The sequence below is a fragment of the Theobroma umbraticum genome, unplaced genomic scaffold (assembly GCF_002168275.2).
Source record: "Theobroma umbraticum cultivar Fairchild unplaced genomic scaffold, ASM216827v3 scaffold_20.0, whole genome shotgun sequence".
NCBI classification, from domain to species: domain Eukaryota; kingdom Viridiplantae; phylum Streptophyta; class Magnoliopsida; order Malvales; family Malvaceae; genus Theobroma; species Theobroma umbraticum.
The window spans coordinates 4462487-4488897 of NW_018397266.1; the positions used below are offsets into that span (position 1 = coordinate 4462487).

The following is a 26411-nucleotide window of genomic DNA, read 5'->3' on the forward strand; positions in this document are numbered from 1 at the left end:
TATATATATATATTGTTTTTCAACTTAAATCGTACTAGTACTCAAAAGATTATTACCCCATTATTCACGTTATCAAAAGAAATGGACGGTGAGAAAATATTAGTCCTAGCTATAATTGTAAAAATTTATGACAGTTAATTTAATTAAGGTAAAGCCTGACTATACGTTGAATATAGATAGTGAGTAATGGTTAATTAAATGCATAATTCATTTCTTTAAATGAGAAAAAAAATACATATTTCATACTATATATGGAGCCTATGCTACTTTTTTAGAGGTTCTATGATTAGGACGAGACGGACTCACCTGGTCCCCTCTCCCTACTTGCAAATTGTGGGTGGCCTCAGTACTTTTGTGTCCATCCAATTTAGAAATTAATTATAACTAGGATGTCAATGAATTTTTGTGTAAATAGTAAAAAAGGAGGATAATTTAGAATTATTTTAGATTTCATTTTTATTAGTATATTTCCTTCAATTTTATATTGATTTGTTATTTTAATTAATTTGTTAATTTTTTAATGTAATATAATTAAGTTGGAGAAAAACTCAAAAAAAAAAAATCTATACTTTATATAGTTCGCATAGAAAAGATGGATTCTGTTTTGCCGTTGCAAGACTTTGAAGGCAAAGATATTAAATTAATTAGTAATATTATCTTCTCGAGATAATCAATTCGAACTCATTAAGTGAAGCAAAAATGAGAGAGACATTTATTAAATGAACAACTATCTCATTGTTGGGCAATATTGGAAAATTAAAAATAATCAATGGTCCAGAAAGTTTGGAAAGATGGTTGATTTTTAATTTTACCTATGAAAATTAGTTCTTATTTTCTGATGTCCATAACTTATTTTTCTTTTAATTAAACAACATTTGTATTAATACTTGGAAAGGAAATTCTCTCCCGAGGTACAGTGCTTGTCTTATCTTATCATTTAGTTAGATAAATGAAGTACCTTAATTTCCCTAAGCTTCGTTAGGATAAAGCTTAATTACTAATGTAATGGGACCAAGCTGTTTACTCATGACTCATGAGATTTGTGGGAAAAAAGTCAAATACGGTGAGATTTACCTTAATTACTCTCTTTTTTTTTGTGGGTAAAGAAACTTAATATTGTGTAAACAAATTTTACTTTAGAAAAAGTCAGGTACATGTGCAATGTTCTTTTGGTCAGAAAAGGTGTATGTAGGTTTGGTTTTTCATATTTTTAAATACATTTTTAACTCTCTTTAATGTTTTTTAATCGCTATATAATAAAAAAAAGTAATCAAAAGAAGAGTGTACTTTTTTTTAGAGTGGTTAAATTATTTATTTATTATTTAGTTATTTTGATTGCATAAAATATAATTTGATGTCAAAGAATATATTTAATGAAACATTTTTATTACAAAATATGAAAATAATCCTACAATGAAACTTTTTTAAAGAAATAAGTGGATTTTTTTAATACGGTTGAGGTGAGAAGACTTTCTTTAGTTTTTATCAAAATTGTTGGGAAGCTTGGGAAATTTTTAATAATTAAATAATAGATAAAATAAAAAAATAAAAAAATTAATAGAAATAAAATAAAATTAAATATAAAGTCATTTTTGTCAAAAATAATATAAAAAGATAATTAATTAGTATCGCCTATTGAACGGACGTGGTGGGATGTTAATATGATTTCTAAACAAAACTGTATATTATAAATTAAATTTCCTTTGTAGAACGAAATTATATATTTTTTAATGAATCTAAATTAAGTATAAGATGTTATTTGAAAAAGATTGATTCAATTTATTATCTTATCTTATCACATTTAACTATAAAGATCAGGGATAACTCTTGAAATTTTGAACTTGAATATTGTGACATTCATCTACTCGAAATTAATTTAAATGCTACGTTAATTTGTTTAATTAGTTCGTTTATTTATTAATTTTTATATAATAGGTGATTTGTCTATTCATATATAAATTATTAATGTATTATATATATTTAAAAAAATGTTTTTTTATTTTTTAATCTGAGGATCGTTATGAAGTTTGAAAATACAAATCTTGCAAAAGTAAACATAGACGAGATACGCCGCCATATCAGATGATATGCTGGTCCGTAAATAGACGGCTGCGATTTTTGGATCGCAGTGCTTTGTCTTTTGAAACTGACGGCAACTCCAGCCACCCAATTATTGACACGTGTTTAGACCTACGGATTCCCTGGGCATTTTACCTTATGATATGGAGACAGAAAATCAGAGGTGGTCTTTTCAAGTGCTTGGTTCTTAAAGTGGAAAAACCGAGCATCAAAGAAGATTGAATCGGACGGCGAGGAAAGTGACATATTGATTTGAAAGCTTGACTTTCTGTGGGTTTAGATTTTTTTTTTTTGGGTATATTTAGTGATATCCCAGAAGTTTTTCCAACCGTCTAGATTTTTCCGTTTCAAATTTTCCAAAAGATTGAAGAATAATCGAAGTTGTGCTAAGGCCCAGTCTCCCATAGATTGACGGAGAGGGTAAACTGAATCCTCAACAGGCCATGACCAAGAGTCTGGATGGCTTAAAGACGGGCCACCAAACACAAGTATTGGATGTTGGAAGTCCAACTCCCAATAGACAAAGATCAAACTTAAAGAGAAAGGTTTGGGCTGGATCAACTGAAGACAAGTCTAACAGCAGTGCACTACTACCAATGATAAATTTAGCAGCAAAAATCACTGCAGCTGTACCGAGGATTGCTTAAGCTTTAAATCTCCCCATCCCACAGTTCTTCCGGGGACTTGAAAGGTCCATGGGGTGAGACCATTTCCAGTTTAGGCATTAATCTGTGCTGCCGAATTTCATTGAGTTTCTTATAATCGTCCTTTGATAATGCCCAGTCAAAGATCTGCAGGTTCTCCTTCATCCTTTCTTTGTTGAAGCTCTTAACCACAAAAGTTACCCCTTGCTCAAATGCCCACCTTAGACAAATCTGCCAAGGTTCCAAATCGTTGTAATGTTTTAGTCCGTTAATATAACTCAAAAGAACTAGAACGCAGAAATATTTAGGCATATAACTGGAATATGTTTCTTTTTTTGATTCGTAAAATTAACATATCAAAGTAAAGGCATTGCAGAAGCTACTTGAAAACAAGCAGTAGAACCTGAGCAACAGTCTTCTCATGAGCTTTAGCGATCTCCTTCAGTGTTTCATTCTCCATAACTTCATCAGTGCCCCAGCGGGTCCCTTTTGCTCCCAGAGGAGAGTAAGCAGTTACAATAACATCTTTGGCCTTGCACAACTCTCTGAGCCTCTGCTGTTGCCAGAGAGGGCTAATCTCAACCTGAACAAAAAAAATTTATGATCTTCATTACCTAATTATTGCTTGTTTACAGCAATCAAAGGCATGAAAACAAAAAGTAAAGTACTTAAAAGGAACGAGAAAGACTCACTTGATTCACTGACGGGGATATGGTAGCAAAGGAGAGTATGTTTCTAAGCTTCTTGCAGGAGAAGTTACTGAGTCCAATAGATTTTGTGAGACCAAACCTCTGGCACTCTTCCATGGCTGCCCAGACTGACTTGAAATTCATTGCTAGTTGTTCCTCTTTTGGTACAGGGAATCCAATTTTTCCAGGTTTAGCGCTTAGAGGCCAGTGAATGAGGTAAAGGTCCAGGTATTCCAACTGAAGCATCCTGCATATAGCCTTTCTAATTACCAAAAAATCCTGTTCAACTATTCTTTGAACCGATCAAGTACTCCATAACAGCAAAATGATGCTGACTGCCAAACAATGCAATCTTTTGTGCAGTTTTATCAATACAGATGATCCGCCTCAACTCTAGTTTTCTACTAAAAAGGTTCATTTCAGCCATAAACTACATTTAAGAGGCCAGGGACGAGATTCTTAAGGCCACAAAATAGAAACTTTGATGATTATAACAAACCATTTCAAATGGTAATAGTAACAGGCATTAACATGTTCAAATTTCCATTGTGATCTCTTTCAATTCTCCTTATGCCAGCCTTGGAGTTAGCATCAAACAGCAATGGATCTATCTAATTGCAAATTATTGAAGGAATTGACCATGACACCTCATGACTAATGTTGCAGTGTAATAATTCCTGTGCAAGAATCTCATTCAGTTGCTCTGCTCTCTCTCCTTTTTGGTCTTTTCTGTTTTTTAACTTACCTATTTTATCTGTGAGACACAAAAGCTAAATTCACGGCGGTCAAGCTAGGATCAGATTCTTTAGTCTTTGATTAAGGGAATTAAAGGTAAAGATTTTACCTCAGAGAATTCTTGAGAGCAGGGACAACAAGATCAGCATGAGCATCAGTGCACCACAACTTGGAAGTGATGAATAGTTCTTCCCGAGATGCGATGAGGCCAAGTTTAAGTGCTTCTGCTAAAGCTTCTCCCAAGGGCTTCTCGGACCTGTACAGCGAGGCAGTGTCAAAGTGCCTGTAACCAACCCTGATAGCCTCCAGGACTGCCTCTTTCAAAGCTGTTTCATCAAAGGGGTCTGCCATCGTGCCCATCCCAATCTCGGGCATGTTTCGGTGGCCGGAGGAGGAGCTCAATTTCACCTCCGGAATGTTGAATACGGTCACTTCTGGAACATCGGCCATTTGCTATATCACAGCTGGAGCTGGAATAATGTCGCTTATTGATTCCATCTCGGGCTGTTAGTTTATATATAACTGAACCCCGTCTTTTACAAGCTTTACTTTCTCCTTGGAGTTGTTTTGTGGGGCTTAATAGTTTCAAGATGAGGTAATCAAAGGTTCCGATTCAATCATAATGTTATATCTTGCTGGTTGGAATCGTTGATCAGTGTTGGAAGTCAGAAGACTGTTTACACTTTACATTCAAGATTAATAGATCGCTTAATCAAATCATGAAATACTAGTAAGTTAGCATACAATTTAATTAGAAAATTTTCTTTGTTGCTACTGAAGAGGGCAGTTGATCTTCCCCAATGACTGACACGAAAAAGTTTTCCTTTAATCGTTACAAAAATTACGACTTAGATAATTTATACTAGTGGGATTAATGCTAATAGATCCATTTTTTCTAACAAAGAAGCCTGGATGATACCAATGCTAGTTTCTGAGGACATGTTCATATAAGAATGGATAGCTTTTGTTAGCTTTTTAACAGACTTTTCTAGAAAATCAAAGCTGTAACAATGGAGTCAAAGCCACAGAGAAAATGAACTTTTTTTTTTTTGGAAAGAAGAACAATTTTATAAGGGTAATAAGCCTTTCACATATGAAGGTTGTTTACAAGAAGAAGAAACGATGCCTATTGTGTTAGACTTTATACTCAGAAAATATAAAAAAATAACACTCACAAAAAGAATGGAGACTCAACAATTAATCACAAAAGAAATGAAAAATAGTTTGAATGTGAAAACTTAATTCGAGGCACTTTATAAAAGACGTTGATTTCAATATAGATTTCCGTGACAATCTCAATGCAAATAGCAATCAATGACGTTCTATTTCCAAAATATAACAAATCAATCAAAAATCTTCTAATATGCACTCAAATAGAAAATTCAGTAAATTAAAAAATCTCCTAACTGCTCTTATTAAAGGAATTTTAAAATAAAGAAAAATAGAGTTTTTAAAAACACAAAATGCTTAGATTAATCTTATGAAAAAGAAGGAATGAGGAGAATTTTGAAATTAGGATACAAGAGATGAAAAGTACTTTTCGACAATGAGAGGATAAGTGTTTATAGATAATGAATTATCAACAATGTGTCTTTTTATTATACAGACACATCTATTAGAAAATGAATAGATGTATCATTCTAATTATTAAAGAGACATACTTTTTTACAATTAAGAATCACATCTCATCATAGATATATTAAATTTTGAATCACCAAATAAAATAAAAAGCCAGCATCTTATACAACGATTTGTATAATAAAATGTAAAAAAAAATGGATCCATTCTCAGTCCCCGATGCCCAACAAACCTAAGGTTTTAGTAGCACTTCGCATCTGCAATCACAAGGCATAACAAACAACAGACAATAAAAGAAAGAAAAAGAAATAAACCTCAACACATGATAAGCATGGTTGATAACTAATAAAAAAAGATCACGTGGCAGGCGCAAGCCTTGTCAATTTACCAATTAAGCTTGAGTTTTTTGCCCTAAATGAAGGGAGCAAACTTCCATCTTTAACACACTTCTTGGAAGTCTAATTTGCACATTCCTAGCTTAGCTTTCAAAGTCTCGAACTTCTCTTTATTGAGTCCTTTGGTGAAAATTTCTGTTAACTGATCATCTGTGCTACAGTACTTGACAGATCTCTCTCCATTCTTCACTGCTTCCCTAATTACATAATACTTGATTTATGCTTAGTCCTACTATGATATATTAGATTTTGAGCTATTGCTATGGCAAATTTTTTATCCAGCCAAATAGTAGTTGATTTATCACAATTAAACTTTAGATCTTGGAGAATTTTTCTCAGCCATATCGCCTGATTTGTAACTAATGCAACTACAACATATTTTGCTTTTGCAAATGACTAAGCAACTATTTCTTGTTTTTTTAAGTTCCAAGCAAAGATAGCTTTTCCAAAAGAAAAGCAATAACCACCGGTACTCTTCAAATCATCCACACTTCCACCTTAATCACTGTCATACTAGCCTTGAAGCTCCTGTTGTCAACTTTACAGAACTTCAAGCCATAACTCAAGGTTCCTTTAATGTGCTTGAGTACTCTTTTAAAAGCAATTAGATGAATCTCAGAAGGCTTGTGCATAAACCTTGAGACTAAACTAGTGGCATACATAATGTCAGGTCTTGAAGCAGAAAGATATAGAAGACTTCCAATTAACCTTTTATAATATGTTTCATCTAAATCAACACCTCTATCATCCCTAGTAAATTTGCTACCACAGGCTAGAGGTGTTACAACAACTTTATAATTCTCCATTTTTAACTTTTTCAACAATTCCTAAAGCATATTTCTTCTAATGTAACGAAATATGACCTGAACTTTGCTGAATCTGCATACCAAGGAAACAAGACATTTTTCCTAGATCACTCATCTCAAACTTAGTTTGCATCTTAGTTTTAAAGTCATCCACAAATTTACCATCTAGTCTTGTAATAAGTAAGTCATCAACATAAAGTGATATAATCAGTTAAATATTATTACTTAACATGGCACTTTTAATCGAGCCTTAACTTTGCAGGTAACTGTCCATTTGTTCATAACATGTTCTTAGGGCTTGTTTAAGCTTATAAAGGGCTTTCATTAGCTTGTAGACTTTGTTCTTTGTGCCTGGTTCAACATAGCCTTCAAGCTACTCCACGTAGATATTGTCTTTAATGATCCCATTCAAGAATACAGATTTGATATCTAGGTGCCAAATTTGCCAATTTTCTTTAGCTGTAAGTGCCACTAATAGCCTCATTATATCATGTATAGCTATTGGGGCAAAAGTTTCAAAAATATCAACTCCATGTACTTGAGAAAAACCTTTAACCACTAATCTAGCTTCATGCGTATTAATTGAACCATCAGAGTTAAGCTTTGTTAGAGTTAAGCTTTGTCTTGTACACCCACTTAACTCCAATAAACTTTTGCTTATCTAGTTTATCTACAAGGATCCAAGTCTGATTCTTTCTTATCATTGGCATTTTAGCTTCCATGGCTTGTCTCCATTTACCATCTGCAACCGCTTCAACATAGGAACTAGATTCTGTAATTGCAACATAGTATCTAGAATAAATGTCTTGCCAAGACTTTGTTTCTCTTACATGAGCCTTATCAACATTCTCATCTAAATCTTCATTTGTTTCTGACTTTGACAAGGAATATGCAATAATTTCTTAACTCTGGGAATTTTCAATAGCATTCGGATCCCAGTTCCATTTCATGTTCTCATAAAAAACTACATCCTTACAAATAAAGAATTTCATTATTTTAACATCTAGCAACTAGTAACCTTTTGAAACTTCACTATATCCAAGGTGTATAGCAACGAGTGACTTTTCACACAATTTATTTAGCATAACCTATGTAACCAAAAACTTTCAGTTGTTCAATTGAAAGTTTAACACCAAACGATGCTTCATCAGGAGTCTTACCTACCAAAGCTCTAGTTAAAGCTAAGTTGAGCAAATAGTTTCCAATGTTAACTACCTCTACTCATAGTGACCTTGCAAAACCTTTCTCAAACAGCACGCACCTTGCCATTTCCATCAAGGTTTTATTCTTTCTCTCAGAAACACCATTTTTCTGGGAGTTATAAGATATCGTCAACTAATGCACAATGCCAAACTTACTTAAGTAGTTTTCAAACTCCTTGGCTGTGTACTCAATACTATTGTCACTTTTTAACATTTTAGTAGTCAAGTTCATCTGATTTACAACCAATGCTTTATACTTAATAAACACATTCAAAGCATCAAATTTGAACTTGAGAAAATATACCCAACTAAACCTTGTAAAATAATTGATGAACATTATATAATACCTGTTTCCATTGAGTGATGGAGTTTTCATAGGACACCCTAAATCAGTATGCAGTAATTGTAGCTTTTGTGTGGCATTCCATCTTCTAATCTTAGGGAATGATTCATGTTTTGTTTTCCAAACTGACATATGTCATAGACTTTTCCATTGTTTGACATCCATGGTAAACCATCAACCAAATTACTTAAAGCCATTAGCTTAAGTAAACCATAGTTCACATGACCAAACCTTCTGTGCCATAATTCTGTATTAGGCTAGGTACAATTGTAAGTAGTATGCCTAATTTTCATCCAGTTCAAAGGGAAACACTTGTTTCTCATTCCAACTATGAAAAGTTCTTTCCTAGTAAGATCTTTGATAGTGTAGGCTTTGTCTTTGAATACCAACTCAAAGTTTTCATTTACAAGCTGGCCTACACTCATATAGAAAACATTTGAGATTGATTTAAGGCTAGTAGGTGTCTGAACTCTTATTGTACCAGCTCCATAAATCAAAAGAACATCACCATTACCTATCTCCATTTTTGTTATGAAACTATCATCAATCATGATAAATTTTTCCTTGTAACTAGTCAAGTAATTTGAGCATCTATTATCCAGTAAACAAGTGTCCTTTTTTTCATCATTGTTTGCCTTCCTTACCATAAACAGAACCTCTTTTTCAGCTTGGTCCTTCTGCTCAACAACAATAGCTTTCTCTTCCACTTTAGCACCTCGATTCTTACAAACTTTCTCTACATGGCCTTGCTAGTGACAAGCTTTGCATTTAACATTTAGCCTATACCAATAAAACCTTTCAATGTAGTTTGTTTTCTTGCAATATGAGCAAGGTTGAAAACCTTTTTTCTGATCTCTCTATCTTTTATCATTGTTTTTCTTCTCTTTTTCCTTCCTATCAGTCCCTGATTTCCTTTGGTTTTTACTACCAGTTTTTTTATCTGAGTTCCTTACCATTAAGGTTGCCTTAACATGAACTTTTTGCCTAAGAGCTCTTCTCTATTCTTGAGCTGGAAGAGCATTTAACAGTTCAATAACAGATATTAACCTTAAGTCTTTCGAATCTTTCAGAGATGAGATTTACCCTCAAATTTCTCTGGTAAACTGACCAAGAGCTTGTTCACAATCCTTTTCTCAGAGACATTTTCACCCAATAGCCTTAAACGGTTCACAACATTAAGAACTTTAACTGCATAACCTTGTACAGATTCATCATTGCCCATTCTCAACATTTCAAACTCTCTTTAAAGGTTTAGAGCTAGAATTTGTCTAGTCCTATTACGGCCATGAAATTCTTCTTTCAACTTATCCCATGCTTCCTTAGGTGCTTTAGAATTCATAATTCGAGTGAAACTAAAATCTGAAATAGCAGAGTGAAGAACTGAGAGAGCTTTGTACCTTTTGGCTACCTCTTTATTATATTGCCTCAATTGAGTAATGGTTGGGTTAACAACTCTCAAAATAGGAAGGAGTAGAAACAATGAAGCAGCTAAAATCCACAATCTCCCATAAATCATAAGCTTTGGCTTATGTTTTGACTGCCCAAATAAGATAATTTTGCTCTGAGAAAATGGGAGGAGTAGAAACAATGAAGCAGCTAAAATCAATGAAACTAAAAACAGAGTAAAATAGTAAAATCACATTAAAAAAAAAGGTTCTCCTATTGTCCCTCAAGATCTTTTAATGCTATGATATCATGTTAGCTTTTTAATAGATTTTTCCCAAAACATCAAAGTTGTAACAATGGAGTAAAAGCCAAAGGGAAAATGATTTTTTTTTTTTATGAGAAAGAAGAACAACTTCGTAATGGTAATAAGGCCTTTTATATTAAGGCTGTTTACAGAGAAGAAACGATGCCAATAATACAACGGCTTGTATAATAAATGTAAAAAGAATGTACCCACTCACAATATTCTATGTTTAACAAACCAGAAGCTTTAGTGTCACGCATTTGCAATCCCAAAGCATAACCAACAACAGACAATAAAAGAAAGGAAAAAAGGAAAACCTCAACACGTGACACGCACGGCTGATGACTAATAAAAAGATCACGTGACAAGCACAAGCCTGGTCACCTAACTAGTTAGGCTTGAAAGCAGACTTCCATCTTCAACGGTTTTATTCTTTAATTAATATTTCAACTCAAAAATCTCCTTCACCATCCTCCTGGTTCCTTCTTGCTTGTAGAACTCGTCAAGGAACTCTGAGTAATGAAATTTTCTATACACAGCAGGATGTTGCTCATCGATCAAATCCTCAATGGGACCAATAATGGCGTCTCTGCTTGGAGCATAAAACGTTGCCAGTGATACTCGTTTTAGGGTTTTATTCGTCACGGCCCTGTGGTGCACACTCTTATACCTTCCATTACTCAGAACCTACAGGCATGGAACACATCATAAACATTTACTTGTCACATATAAACAAAATCTCATCTGCTGGGACTGAAAATCACAACTAGAGTCCAAAGAATTTGAACCAATTTATATATTTTTCTAATACCAACAAGTGAGAAGAATGCAATATGCACGCAAGTTTTGTTTATTTTATTAGAGTAGCTAATAGATTCTATACTTTTTCCTACACTCCGCCTTTAGGTTTAGGCTGTTGGGTAGAAGTAGAAGGGAAACCAATAGCTTAATAATGGCCAGAAATGGACCGATTGGAATAGCGGTTTACAAATTTTATGGCGCTTGGAATTATCACAGATGTCGTAGAGATGCGGAGCTTATCAAAATATGGCAAAATTTGGAGTAAATTGCATAATTAGTCAATGACTTTTTTTTTTTAGTATTTCATTTTCTTACGTATTTGTTTTGTGTATATTCATCAAAGTATCACATAGGTTTGATATATATTTTATTGCGTGTATTCAAGGACAGATAGATTTGAAATAAATTTAAAAGATTGTGAATGAAGAAGTAAAAAGTTTTAAACTATTAATGAAAATGAAAATAGTAATGATGCAATTTATTAGAACTGTGAAATCAGGGTTGTTAAAATTTAGGGAAACATTCTTGTTACCTGAATCTGATCGCCCAGGTTGATGACAAAAGCATTGGGGATGGATTCAACTGCTACCCATTTCCCATCTTTGATCACTTGCAGTCCAGTTACCCCTTCTGTTTGACTAACAATTGTGAGGGCATTGAGATCGGTATGAACATTTAGTCCTAATGTGAGCTCAGGGTCTGGACATGGTGGATAGTAGTTTCCTTGTGCTCGAAGAATAGGCTTCTCACCAAGCTTCTTTTCAAGACAATCCTTTTCCAGCCCAAGCCCTTGAGATATCAAGCTTAATAGCCTTTTCATAAGAACACCAATCTCCTTTGCATATTCAGCAACAACCTCTCTGCAGCCAGTTAAGAATTCAGATCACAATATATAGAGAGAGTAAACTTGAGAAGCTTAATTGAAGCATGAGTGGATGACTATAAAAGTTAGGAGAGAAAGCAGAACACATACCGGTATTGAGGTGGATTTTGTGGTAAAAGATGGATGATATCATCTAAGGGATGCCAAGGGTGAGAGAAGCATTCACTCCACATTGAAACCTTGTTTTGGCTTCCGTCTTTAACAAAGTAATTGAAAAGCTTTACTTGCTTGGTGAGATCCGTTGAAAAGAATGGTGCCTTTTCTTCAGGTGGCAATTCAAAGAAGTCGGTGATAACAGCCATCGTTTTGTCACATAATTCTACGGGTATTCCATGATTGATGATCTGAAAGAAACCATACTCCTCACAAGCTTTCGATATTTGCTCAACTACTAATGCAGATGGCTCCTTCAGGTCGATGATAGGAATTGAGGCCAAAATGGATATCTCGGACAGGGTTGGTCTTTTCTCTTGAGGGAGAATATACTTGGGAGTCAGAGAAAGAGGACCGCCGCCGTTAGCCAACCGGAAGGTTTTGGTTGCCATGGAAATTTCTGCAAGCTGAAAGAATAGTCAACTCTGAACAGAAAGCCGCGGATCAAAGCAAGTGCTAAAGATTTTTACCTGTAGACACTAGCATATTATGTAAGGAATGTAGCTTTCATTGATATCTTCCTCTTTGTAAATCAATTGTCAATTTATCAAACCAAGACAAATGCGTGGCAGAGCCAGAGTCACGTCCCACGTGCTCATTAAAGAGTAAAAACTTGCCTGGCAGTCCGTCAGCTGTGCTTTATTGGCTTGGCTGCATCTGGCTTTTCCAGTTCGACTACAGACGGATAGCGCTTGGATGAATTATTTTATTTATGTTAAAGCTATTATCTTATTTAATACAAACAACTTAAATTTAAATAATGTTAAATTTGTTAAAAATAATAAGAGAAATAAATTTGGTCAATTGATGACATAATTACATATAAAAAGCAAAAAATTATATAATAGATGGTAATATTTACCTTCATTGATTACAAAATTATATCAACACATCAATTATCTACAATTACAAAGGCTATCCTAAGATTATTATTGATTACAAAAAAAAAACAGTATTTTGTTTTGTCTTTCTCATTTCATCTGATACGGCATCGTTCGGATAAAGAAGACAAAAAGTATGGAAAGGGGAGTCGGTTGATTCAAAGTTCTTTTTATTGAGTCACATCATTGATTCAAGCCCCAAGTCGAGATTAAAAAAAGAAGCCGTTGGCTATATATTATCTGTTCTAATTATATTATATAATAATCATGCTGATCATATATTTGGAATACATGAATATATCACAAAATTATAAGAGTTTTATTTAAATTACATATGCTTTGAATATATATAAAATTCCCATAAAAAATATGTTAAACTGAAATGATTTCCATAAAATGTAGTCAAAATTCATTTATTCCAGACATACTGAACCCCTTGTTTATACTACACATCCCAGACAATTAAAGTGCAAAAGAAATCAAAGTTGTTGATCCAGATATGGATCCCTAGGAGTCTTTGGCCCGCTCAGATATCCTCCAACACTTTGCGAAACCTCAGAGACGATGTTAGTCACCAATGAAGTTCCCCATCTCAACCACCCCGTCTGAGCTTGCTCATTGTTTGCCTCTTGCGTGATTTTTCTTTGCTCCTCTGTGATTATTTCGAGCCACCTCTTTGACATGAACTCTTTAACAGCATCAGCCCCCTCCTTTGCTATCTCCATTGGAGGCACTATGAGTGGGTTCTGGTCCAAATTGAGCTTTGATAGTTTTCCAAGGCGGCCAAATGTGTAGGGTAGAGCTCTGATTTGATTGTTGCTAAGATCAAGTTCCCTGAGATTAATTAGATCACTAACAGTTGCAGGAAGGTCTGTAAAGTCATTGAAATTACTGCTCAGGTTCAGGACTTCAAGGCTTGTCATTCTCCCAATCACTTGTGGCAGGCCATGAAGCTCATTGAAATGAGCATCCAGATATCTCAAGGACCTCATTTCACAGATTGATGGCGGCAGGAAGCGTATCTTATTCAGCTGGATCGAGAGCTTTTCAAGATTTAAGAGTCCATACCCAACGTTTGTTGGCAGACACGTCAAGTTGTTAAAGCTTGCATCCAACTCCACCAGTGAACTGAAAAAGAAAGATAAACTCATCCGTTAGAGAAAACCAAGTGCAAAAGAACAGAAAAGGAATGAATAAACAACTGCTAAGAAGCGGTGAACAAAACCAGTACAAGATTTTACAGAAAATAAAGTCATACCTGCATCCAGCAATGCTTTCAGGGAGGGCATTTAGCTTGTTTGCCGACACATTGAGGACCCTCAGATTAAGCAACAATCCAATGGAGTCAGGTAGAATTTGCAAAAGGTTGGAAGAGACATCAAGCTCCTCAAGTTTCTTTAGCCCAGCTATTGAATCAGGAATGATCTGGTTCCCACGCAAAAGCACAAAAACATCAAATATATCATTGAAAAATGGAATTCTGCAGATAAAAATACAGATATTATCTTTATTTATTGCATGAATGAACAATTACAGGTTATATACTGATCACCACCACTATTACCGTAGGCGTGTAAATAATCGAATCTACGCCATATTGTTATTTGTTAACGATTAGCATACTTGCATAACTATAAAATTGCAGAACGACTTGATTTATCTAAAGATAAAAGCAGGGAGGAAAACTTTCGTGCAAAACATAGGCTACTAAAATAGTCAACTTGAGTATCAAAGTATTTGGTTGATCAACTGATACAAGATTCACTAAAAAGAACATAAAGCACCTACTACAATTCTTAATTTAGACCTCCCATGTTTAATTTCATTCACAGGCCAGAAAATACCGTAATCAACTTTGAAAACTGGAAAAAGAACATGGATACAAGCATACACTCTAATACCTCTAACTGATTATGGGAAAGATTGAGATAAACCAAACCATGAAGTTTCCCGAAAGCCTCAGGCAGTAGCCTCAACTGTCTCCCAGAAAGCTCAACTCTTTCAACCACCCCACTATTCTCAGCTTCTTTCAATATCCTCACAACTTCCTCATCAACTTCATCTTCACCTCCTATTTCCTCCACAACCGAGCCGTAAACACGACCCAGATTCTCCTCCACCTCAGTCAACTGTCTCTCGTAATCCTCGTGCATGTCTTCCAACCTGAGCACCGCCTTGTATATCTCGGCCTCCTGTGAGGAAGATTGAATTTCTTGTATCTGGGCAATCTTGGATCGGGCCGAGGAGACTGCTGATGGGTGGGGGCGAGGACCCAGGGAGCGGAGGGCGAAGTAGGTTTGGGTGACCGTGGGGGGGATGGATTGGGAGAGTGAAGATAGGATTCTTGGGTCAGTTAAACGGGGGAAATGGGTGAACAAATTCTGGTGGGTTTGTGGAGGGAGTGATGGGTAAGTGTAAGGATCTTGTTGGGAGAGGATGTATGACAGAATCGGGAACTTCGTACAATCAAGATCCATTAAAGCTTTTCTTTCTAGTAGAAGATTGTAGAAGAATGAGATGAGAAGAAAACAGGGTAAGGGGAGGGTGAGGGGCAGTGAATAGAGGAGCGTTTGACGGGGAGGGATGACTATCAGCGCTGATTTTCGACGTGCCTACTGCAGTGTGGACGTGTGTAGGCTGTGGCATCACAAAGGTTACGTCCTGTAGCTTGATCTGGTTTTGGGAGGTTTTCTCCCTTCCGCACATCGATTGATCGAATCCTTGCTCAATTAAGTTTTCGTTCTTTGTTGGGCTAATGTGTCTTACATTCTTATTGTTGGGCTTAGGCATTGTTTACCTTATGTCGTGTTTGAGCCAGCCCGAGACTACCATACAGCAGGATTTACTTTAGAACGCCAATTTGAAATCACAGCTAATAACATTCCGATGGTTTCCTACAACGTCTAACCCTATCACCATTTAATCATTTGCCGCTATGTTTATAGCTTACGAGTATTTGAACACAGAAAAGTAGTTTTAAAATAAAAATGAGGATGATTTGATACTCAAAAAACATACCATCACAAAACATTCTTGAACCATATTGATATGCATATAGCAATGCTTTGAAGCCAAAAGTATTATTTAATACTGTAAGCAAACGCGATACCAAACAAGCCCGACTAGGGGGTGAAATTTGTTTTGCATAAAATTGCACCTGTTTCTTGGGGGCTGCCTCTTCAAATTGTTTTCTTATCATGTCGTAAGTTGTAACAAAACCATGTCAAACATTATTAAACAAACAGTCTAACACATCCTCCTTCTTGGATTGGATCAAGACAATGATGATGGTTTCTAAGCAGGAACAACAGTTTAAGAAGCACAAGCCCTAGACCAATCAATCTCAACACAATCTTTTTGCATCAAGTGAACTAAGAATAGGAGCTTCTTAAACCATAAAAAAGATGCTGAGTCTAGCCTTCGCTTTTCCAAAATATCAGACCAAGCAAATGGTGTAGAGTTGGCCCAAATTTCCTCCACAGGTTGGACCCACTCACACATAATTGCTCTCAGTGCCTTTGTAGGCCCAGGCCTGCCCAATCTATGAACAGTTTTAAAGGTTTTGTAATGTACTTTTTGCCTTGTTAGTGGAAGGAAATCATTGTGTTTCGATTAAGGACAATTTTTAAAGGTACACATGAGGATGTCATAAATTACTATAGAGGAAATGCGTCATTATCCTAAAAATCACATCTTCCTTGTATATTTCACATCTATATGACTCAAATATAATTTTTTTTCCCTTATTTGTTCCAACGTAAAAGGAATAAAACTAAACTAATTTTTTCTCTTGGTCGAATATATGTTCCTCTCTAGTCTCTATCTCCTCTATACATATAATCTTGTCTATATATCTCATTCTAAGCGATTGCCTTGCCTTCCATTTCGCTGCTTGAATCTCCACCGAACCAATAATTCCGATCAAGTCCCAATCTATTCCACACCAAAAAAGGGTTCATATACAGTAAAACCACAAGGCCACACAAGCTTAATCATCAGTTTCAGACTTTCAGCCACAGCCTGGCCTCTTGCACATTATCACCAACAACAGGTTTCAGCTCCAACATCATGATCACTCATCAACGGCGACCTCACAGCTCTCAAACGCGGATTAGACGCTGTGGGATCCATGACGGCTACCACTTTTTTAAATACAGAAGCACTCCTCTCACTGTCAAAAATAGGGTTCCCAAGCTCATGCTTTCTGGGTGGCATGGCATCCTTCCTTTTCTTACTACTTTTCCATTTTATCATATTCAATATTCGTGTTAGGAGGAAAAACAATAGGCAAAAAAAAGCCAAAGATCACATGGTGGGGTAGGGTAACGTTAAAACCACTTTATCTTTATCTCCGGAAGATGACTATCATCAAACTCCCGTCATATCTATGTTTGTTTCCCTTTGTTAATTCTATTTTTAATATTGTAAATCCGTCGTATCTCTCCAAAATTAGGACAGCAAAAGGGAATCTTCCTTTTTGAATGATACATGAGTGGAGACCCTTCCTTTGAACCAAAAATCATATGCTCGTATCGTTAGCAGCCCTTTGCTCTTCCTCGTTTTTTTCTTGGATTGAAGGCAACTCTTTCCTTTTGCCTTGTGGTTTCGTCTTCTTTTTTATTTTTTGGGCCTTATTTCAACGAAATTACTGTTGTTATTATTATTCTAATAATTATTATAATAATGTTGAGGGCGCACCTTCCTCAGTACTCGTATATACCAGCTGTCAAATGGGACAGGGATTATGGCTTTCCCTCCATGCATGTTCAATAAATTCTCGTAATGACTCATCTGATTCTCCAAGATGGTCCCCATATGCTTCCAAAATTTATTGCTGTTGCTACTTGGAATTTGTTTGGTATTGAAACAACCATTGCTGCGCTGCTGCGTTGCTCCTTTGCAATTAATGTATCGAATCTGGTCAAAAATTAAAATCACTGATCAGGAGTTAGCTATGGCCCATAACTTAGCATCAACAGCAACAAAATATCAAATCATTGAACAGTGAACGATGGCACAGCCAAATCGCAGTACTAGTAATAAATATCATAATACTCTACAAGATTCAGCAATCAGATTAATCACCTGTTTATCACTATTGGTTTTAACATCAATAAGTTCCAATCATCCTAACTGAAAATCATAGCCCTGTGTTTGGAGATGATCTTGATTACTTGATTGAAGTGATTTAATTACTCATCCAAAACTAAGGAATCGTACTAGCTATTGATTTTTTTTTATTTTTTTATTTTTTTTCCTTTAAATAGATATTCTCAGCAAAACGATATTTATCTGGAGCTGGACGTAGTTGCTTTATCTGTGAACGCGTCAAAAGGTGGTAAAGATACAAAAATACAGAAAACGACATGAGCTTTCCTTCAAATGATTCATCATCACCTAGATTCAAAGTATCTTACATATTCAATTAAGTAATTAACACCATGTGTTGAATATCAGTAGTTGGATTTGGGTTAAATACTTTGTAATTGGCCGAGGTTTGGTCCAACCTTGTGTAATACTATTTGAGATGAATGGCAGGCTCATTGATGCAATCTTAAATGCATAAGAAGACATTGAGTCATAAATTAATGATTATATAAAAGACAAAGGTTTGCCTTTATTATTCTGGACATAAAATATTATGTCTAAATAGGTATAGAAAAATATGAAGCAAGTATTAGAAACCCAAAAATGGAGAATATCAGTAAAAGCAACTTACATTACATCTCGCCCCCGTTGCTATCTCAGATCATTTAATGGCTGCTTTTGGTGTTTCATTAAGCCCCAGTTAACATCTCTGTTAACCTGCAAAATCAAAATGGAATTACAATCAGAAAAAATCAAACTATAAAAGCAATTCAAAAAAACAAAAGTGACGCCGGAAATCCAAAGTAAAGCAGAAAAAAAAAAGCCCCAAAAAGGGAAACGGACACCACACCAGAAAATAGGGTAACGGAGAAAAAACACATGTAGAGACGAAAAATACGTAAAGAAAACGGACGAGGATAATGCCGGTATAAGCGTCACACGCGTGGGACACACGTGTTAACCCAGCTAGGAGAAGCTGTACAGAATAAGGGAAAAGGAGCATGGCACGCCAATACTGGAATCTGATCAAAGCCATCAGCTGTTTAACGCTTAACGTGCAAATGGCGCTTGAACGGAACGGAGAACCCTAACACCCGAAAATTAAAAAAAAAAAAAGAAAGGAAATAGGGGAAGCTGTCAACTGTGAAGTGAATGGTACTGGACAACAAACATTCCAAAGAAGAAAAAAAAAAAACTCACCATCAGAAAAAAAATATATTGGGTATTTAGGAAGATGATCCAGAACGAAACTGGAGCTGGAGAATTCATTAATGGCCACGCATCATCAAAAGCAAACCTTCTTAAAGGATTTACAGGTCCAAATACATCATATAGCTTAGGTTCTTTTTTTTGTTTGTTTTCTTTTTCTTCTATGGGTAGTATTTCTTTACTTGTTCTTCGCGGATTCAGACAGGATCATAACAGTTTAATAAATTATGATCCTTCATGGTTTTTTGGCCTGCTGCTATTGCCAGTGGTTCCCGTTATGAATAAGGTAAATATGACTAGGGTTTCCATGATGAACATGGTAACCATAGTAAGGAATACTTTTCCCCGCAGATTTCTCCGAGCAAAGAGGGAAAGCGACGGGAGGCCCCGAGATCTGACGTATGCAGGAGAACCTCGGAGTGGATGAAGTTGATGACTTTGAAGACGAAGCCGATGATGAAGAAGGAGAAATTGGTTTTTTGGTGGATTTTGGCAGCGAAAGGAAAGCTCTGATCTTTAAAGAAGAAGGTGGCGATGCTACGCGATCGTATTCCTCGATGAGATTCGCGAGATCCTCATCGGAAGTGATCGAAACCAGCGCGTCTAGATCCTCCGTTGGCAACTGGCAACGTAGACTCACCGCTGTCCCACACATCTCTCCCATCTTCAACAACAGCTCTGTAGCATATAATATATTTCACTCTTGATCATTTCTCCGTACTTAAAACAACGCCCACTTATAAGCTTTAGCCTAACTTAAACTATACTTCAACTCAAAGCGCAAAAAAAGAAAAAGGGATATACAGGAAAAAGTAAAAGGATGGGTGAAAGAAAAAGAATACTGACCAGAAAAGGAAATGGAGCGATCGACGGCAAGGACACGGGTTTCACCGCCCTGATAACGTAGTTTACCATCAGGGTAACGGGGGAGGATTTTGCCCCCGTAACTGCAGAGGAATTTGATAGTGGGGTTAGGGCCGACCATACTTTTCCGAGGTTTGGGTACGGAAGATAAGAGGTCCAGTGTTTGAGAGCCGAAGAGAAAGGAGTAGGGTAGCCTTTAGGAAGAAGGGGAGGAGGAGGAGGAGGGCGGCCTGGAAGATGCTTTTGCAGTGGCGTCTTCAAGCCTAGGTTTGGTACTCCTGAGCCCTTATTTATAGAGTTTCTTCTCTCCTTAACAGATGCGGGGAGGTGAAAAGTAGAAAGGGCCCCACTCAGCTAACGTCAGCAGATTCCAATTCCTAAGGTTAAAGCTTTAAAGGCGCTTTTGCCTCAAACACCCGTTTTCGTGTTTAATTGTGAAAGCTTGGCACTCTTTGCTTCAACCCAGTTCCTTTCACATTCAAATTTGCAACGATTCAACACTATAATATCGATACTTGATTTTATTTATTTAAATTTAGCAAAAAAACTTATATATATCGTCATCAAATCATAGAATTCAATCTGAATAGATAATAATCCCATTAAGTAATAATTAAGATTATAAAAATTTATTGATCATTAGCTAGTAGTGGTAGTTATCCTCCAGTGGGGTCAAATTGTAAGGTTTAATCCCATCATATATTCGTTGTCTAAAATTTTTCCAAACGCTTAACATACAAAGAAAAAGGGAGTAATAAAATGAAATTTACGGGGTGATAGTTTTTTTGTTGGGTGATTGCAATGTTTTAGTAGATGAAAGCAACTCCTCCCCCTATTTTTTCCCCTCCATTTCCTCGTCTTTCCATTCTTAACTCTTGTGGAAAATTTAAATTTCGTTAGTTTGTCAAACCCCAAATGACAATCTATTCGCTTTATTTTACAACCGGAAGACTGAAACAAAACTGAACAGAAGCATGGATGGAGCCACTGATATTCCTTTGATCACAGAAATGGAACTCCACAAGAATTCTGTATAATCAAAAGTATAAATTCCATAAGAATGTTTTTAAACATCACTTTCTATTCTCAGCCACATTTAATTAATTTACTTCTCCTTGTCAATTTTTTTGGGTGACTACATCAACTGATATTTTCGCAACTGTGGTCGGTAATAAATCATAAGGTTTTCTCTTATTATTAATTAATATTCATGAAAAAGGTTGACAAAGAGAGAAATTAAAAAAAAAAAAAAACAAGGTGTTAATTTGTTAGCGCCCTCTATCTACATATATATTCCTTCAACTGAAAGCTTCCTCCTCGTCGACAGATGGTCCAGGGCGTCATGGCCCACATCTGCAGTCTTATTCATTTCAATCGCAATGATAAATAATAATCAGCACTGCGAGGCATGGGATCCACAACCGCTTTGTTTGTACAGCAAGACTGAGATGCTTCGGCCCTTTTACCCCTCAACAGATGTCGGAATACAATTGGATAGCGGCATCCTCATCTTTGAACCAGCCATATTTATAAATCTGCGCTGCATTTTGCGAGTATGTATATGTTAATTATAGAAATTTATTAATGTTTCCCTATGATATATGTGCCACTCCATTGTCTTGGAATGCTGCTTTGTGGTCCTGTTCCTTCGACGGTCCACTCTTTAACATGGAGAATTGCAATATCAAGCTTCTTGAAACTACCAACAAGAAGTTTGAACAAAAGGACCATGTCTTTCTGGAATATTTTGAACAAAAAAAAAGATGGAGCTAAATAAATAATAAAATATATATTATTTTAAAATTAATAATTTCTCAAAGAGATATTAGCGAGATGTTTGAATGCAGTGATTCAAATTATACGCAATTCCAGCTTGAGTCACTGTCCATTAGGGGCATTCCTTTTGTGCCTAACATGGGTATATCACAATTTCTTTATGAAAAGATAGTGTTATCTTTGTGAGGTTCCATACAAGTGGAAAGATGGCGAAGCTAGCATGCTCCCTATACAGTGTGATAATTAAATGTTGTGTTCATCATCCATCATCAAATCCAAATGTGACATCCGTCCGCTACCACCAAAACTAATTACAAAGTATCATTAACAATTCTCCCTAGTAATTCTCACGGGAACTCTCAGTTTGATGGTAACAGTTGAGATGCAATCATGCGGAATTTCCGCACGGCATCGAGTATGATCACTATCACAAAAGCAGAGGAGCAATGGTTATTAATATCCAAATTATGATTTATTAAGTTTTTGTTTGCTATTGATTTTCTATTATTACTTTCCAAAGCTAGTTATCCAGTAAAGGAATATATTCAAAATATTAATATTATTTTTGAAATTAATTATTGCATTGGAAGTAAAAAATAAAAGTGAAGATAACACCTCAATCCATATAATTAGGTGATTTTAGAACATTACAATTAGTAACATTTGTCTTTCTTAATATTATAATAATATATTCATATGCATTATTATTATTACTAAGGACAGAACTGCACTTATCTCAAGTGAATGACAACCGTGATTATCTTCAAGCACGAGCTACCTTAAAAAAATGCCCATCGTAATGTCATAGTCTGCGTTGATTAGTTGAAAACTATAAATTAGATTATTATATCACATACCTTATTGTTAGGAATAAACAAACATGACTTCTCGAAGCATCAAATTAATACTTCCGGTCTCTATCACCCTTAAACTTAATTCCATTCATTAAATACAAGTATTTTCCACTTGTGTCAAAATGTGCAGACACAAAATATAAATGAATTTCGTTATGTGAGAAAAGATTGAAATAATTAATAAATTAAATATTTAAATGTATAATATTATTATTAATTTATAATAATTTTAATAATATAATTAAAAAATAAAAATAAAAAAACAATATCACTTTTCATCTTATATAATATAAGATAATATTTAACATAGTAATATTTAAATCTTCATTCATCTATTAATGATTATTAATGATTTTACATTAATATGTTTTTAAAATAATATAATTACATATCAACAAAATCAATTAAAATATATTAAATAATCAAATCAACTAAATACGACAACACTCTAATAATGATTAGGATGGAAACGTAATATCATTATTTATTGAAAAATTTTAAATTTTCATTTTTTAAAAAGTGAAAATTAAAAATATTCTTTTTCTTTTTGTGTCTCTTTCTCTCCTCTCGCCTCTCCTTCTCAACTTCGTCTGCCCGTCGCCTCTACTGTTTTTGTTGGGTGTGTGTCTTTTCACTTGCACCACACACTCTCGAAAACCGCTCTGAGAAATACAATGCAACTAAGTGCGGAAACTAGTCACACTGAATAAATATTGTTCGGGAAATACAATGCGAAATAGTGAACACAAAGTGGGCCCGCACAAATCCCGAAATATCGGCTCTGACAGGAATGCGCCCGCCACCACCCGTCTGTGCTCCAGATGCGTGCTCGATGCTCCTGTGATCGCGTACGTGCAATCCGCGATCACTTCCGACTTCCTGACGGCCCGAAATGCGCCTCGGAAGTCCGCTGTCCCGTATCTCCAAAACCGTGCGTCGGATGACGAAACCGACGTCGCCGTTGGAACCGCAGCGCGTCAAAACCCCCGGGGTAGCATCCCCGTCGAAATCCGGGTCGGTCGCCGGAGGTTGCCGGAATCCGGTCACCGGTCGTCTTCTCCGGGAACTGGTTTTCGGTCAAACTCGACCAAAACCAACGCGACCAGAACTGATGCGTTAGCCTCCTCCTTGCGGTGCTCTCCGCGCCAACCGTCGCTTGAAATACCTCCCGGATCGGTGAAACCGAGCTCTCCAAGTTTCGGTCGCCGGAATCCCGCCGTCCGGCAACACCACTGCCCAAGACCGGGCTCTCCAAGCTCGCCTCAACACGCCGTGCAAGGATCCGCAGGCTGTGAGAATCACCTCCCTCACCGGAGAGAGATCCGAGCCCTCCAAAGGTAGCCCTCTCCTCTCTCTCTTTCTTTGTTTCGATTTGTACCCGAGAGCTCCACACACGCACAGACCCTTCACCAAAGTCAAGAATGGTGGGGTTACGGTGCGTCATAAAATAACAGTTTTCAGGCTAAATGCCGCAATATCTGACCGGATCTGGCCAGTTAAGACTCGAAACGAGCGTCGGTATGGCCAATCCAGCTTGTTTCAGGTCGAAAACGACCTGTTTTCAGCTTAAAAATCGACTATTTTCGGTCTATTTAACGACCTGAAACAGGGCGGATCTGGTCATGTCGAAGCCGAATCAGGCCTCCTATGGCTAGAACAGAGTTGATGATGGCACGATTCAGCCAACATGTAGCTGGAGAGAGGGAGATAGAAGAAGAAAGAGAGAAGGAAAAAACGAAAAATTTTTTTGGCTATTTTTAGCAAATTATAAAAAAAGAGTTTTTATTTTTTCCAAAAATTGTAATTTTTTGCTTTTAATTCACAAAAAAAAAATTTATAATTTTGGGAGATAGAGAAAAAGGAAAAATTTTAAAATTCTTTAATAAAAAAAAATTGTTTTCTAAAGGTTTCAAATTATATTGAATTTTAAAATACAAAAGCATTTTTAAAAAACTTCAATGTTTATTTTCATAAAAATAAAAATTAATTTTTTAAATAATGTATTGCAGCATGAGTCAATCATCCACTTAAAAATCAACACGGCATTTATTTGGTTATATGACGCGTTCTAATTAACATAATGATGTTTTATCAATTTTGTTTTACATGTTCATATGGATAGATAAGGAAAAAATTGAAGTACCATATTGGGCTTTAATTGGTGCAGATATGATATTATACTTTTAGAAATTTAAAGGGTGAAATGTAAGATTATTCCTAATAAAAATGCAAGTTGACATTTAGATATTACTATAATCCAAGGAGTGCAATTTGGAGAACGTTTGACTAGTTTGAAGGATAACCTTGGAAGATTTAAGCTAAAAATTGCTCAAACTTGTTGTCCTTTTCAATGATCATGTCATGCAATTATCCAAAGAGAAGTTTTTGGAAGAAGCCATACGAGGTCCTACTCTTCCCCCATTGCTATAGAAGCTGTATATCCTGTCACTCCAAAATACTATCATTTCTGCGTAATTTTCAAAAGGTGCTGAGCATATCCGCCTTTATCTCCTTATCTTTTTGATGAGAGAATCATGCACTATCCTTGGTTCATCCCACATACATTTGGCCCTTTAATATATCAATTTTCGAGTATTAGTAGGCCCCAGAGATCAAAACCCACCAGGAAAAATTGGCAATCTACGTTGTAACTGCTGTTCGTTCCTCTCCGGACAGGGGTTATTCATCGCTCAACATAGCAGACAAAAACACACACAAACCTGTGTTTGGATGGTAGCAATTTCATGTTTTTTTTTTCCTCAAAATTCCACCAAATAACACTTTCAGCATGCTCGGTACAAGGAATAGCTTTCCCTGTCTATTTTTATGTTTTTTCTTTATCCTGGTTTGGTAAGCAGTGTCATAAGAAATAACTATTATTTAGTATTAGCTATTTTTTAAAATAGATAAAACTCAAGCTTAACAAAACTCAAATCTTTCTTGGTATTTGCTATTTCATCGTTGAAGGAATAACTTTAAAATTTGATAAGATTAAAATATCTTTTATAATTTAAAAATATTACAACTTTAGACATATAAATATTTCTTTTTCTTTTCATTTTCTTCTCAATCGAAGAGTCGTTGAATTTGTGATCCATGACCAGATCTAGCAACATGAAGCACTAGATTTGGTGCTTCTCGACTAAATCCCTATAGTAGGATCTGACATTACATGGCCAGATCGAGCTGCGAAAAGCGTTAATCTGGTGCCCTAGTGGCCAGATTCGAACACATGGTGCTCTAGATCAGTGCTTCATTACATCGATCACATTTCCAGTGGTCGACCCATAGAGAAGAAGAAAGGAAAAAAATAAAAAATAAAAAAATTATTTATAAATTTTAAAATATTAATATTTTATATATAATTTAAACATTATTAATACTAATATGATTAAAATATTAATACTTTAATATTTTAAATGTTTTATTTATTAAATTATTAATATATAAAATTTTTAATGAGTATAAATAAAAAATAAAAATGCAAATAAAGAAAAAATAAAAATTATACAAATATTTTAATAATAAATTATTAAATTTTAAATTTTTAAAATTTTAATGAATATAAAAATTAAATAATTAAAAAAAACTGCTTATATTTGTCTTTTGGTATAAATTTTACTAAATTATGTAAAGAGTATTTTGTTGTTTTAAAAAATAAATATTATTATAATAAAACATTTTAGTTTGTAATTATATATTATAAAAATTGACATTTTAAATTTAGAAATTAATTAAAAT

General features: G+C 35.3%; 4 protein-coding genes across 9 annotated transcripts; all 4 read right to left on the reverse strand.

The window, feature by feature from the left end:
• Nucleotides 1-2416: 2416 nt before the first annotated feature.
• Nucleotides 2417-4710, reverse strand: LOC110423237 (non-functional NADPH-dependent codeinone reductase 2-like). Its single transcript, XM_021437398.1, has 4 exons — nt 4257-4710; nt 3416-3659; nt 3127-3306; nt 2417-2954 (listed from the first exon to the last, which is right to left on the reverse strand). The coding sequence occupies exons 1-4, from the start codon at nt 4595-4597 to the stop codon at nt 2730-2732; spliced, it is 990 nt and encodes a 329-aa protein (XP_021293073.1). The 5' UTR covers nt 4598-4710; the 3' UTR covers nt 2417-2729.
• Nucleotides 4711-10319: 5609 nt separating this feature from the next.
• Nucleotides 10320-12527, reverse strand: LOC110423304 (protein DMR6-LIKE OXYGENASE 1-like). The gene is made up of 3 exons (XM_021437492.2): nt 11936-12527; nt 11495-11822; nt 10320-10848 (listed from the first exon to the last, which is right to left on the reverse strand). Exons 1-3 carry the CDS (start codon nt 12388-12390, stop codon nt 10600-10602), a joined length of 1032 nt encoding a protein of 343 aa, XP_021293167.1. The 5' UTR covers nt 12391-12527; the 3' UTR covers nt 10320-10599.
• Nucleotides 12528-13177: 650 nt separating this feature from the next.
• PIRL3 (plant intracellular ras group-related LRR 3) lies at nt 13178-19308 on the reverse strand. 6 transcript variants are annotated; one of them, XM_089784659.1, is made up of 6 exons: nt 19168-19308; nt 18881-19054; nt 18599-18684; nt 14781-17796; nt 14138-14304; nt 13178-14007 (listed from the first exon to the last, which is right to left on the reverse strand). In XM_089784659.1, exons 4-6 carry the CDS (start codon nt 15354-15356, stop codon nt 13359-13361), a joined length of 1392 nt encoding a protein of 463 aa, XP_089640785.1. In that variant the 5' UTR covers nt 15357-17796; nt 18599-18684; nt 18881-19054; nt 19168-19308; the 3' UTR covers nt 13178-13358. The 6 variants fall into 6 exon arrangements, with proteins under 6 accessions (XP_089640785.1, XP_089640786.1, XP_089640783.1 ...); XM_089784660.1 differs by having other exon boundaries at nt 14781-17816; XM_089784657.1 differs by having other exon boundaries at nt 18866-19054.
• On the reverse strand, nt 19164-20306 carry LOC110422959 (RAF-like serine/threonine-protein kinase PRAF). Its single transcript, XM_021437027.2, has 2 exons — nt 20023-20306; nt 19164-19854 (listed from the first exon to the last, which is right to left on the reverse strand). The coding sequence occupies exons 1-2, from the start codon at nt 20159-20161 to the stop codon at nt 19433-19435; spliced, it is 561 nt and encodes a 186-aa protein (XP_021292702.1). The 5' UTR covers nt 20162-20306; the 3' UTR covers nt 19164-19432.
• Between the last annotated feature and the right edge of the window lie 6105 nt (nt 20307-26411).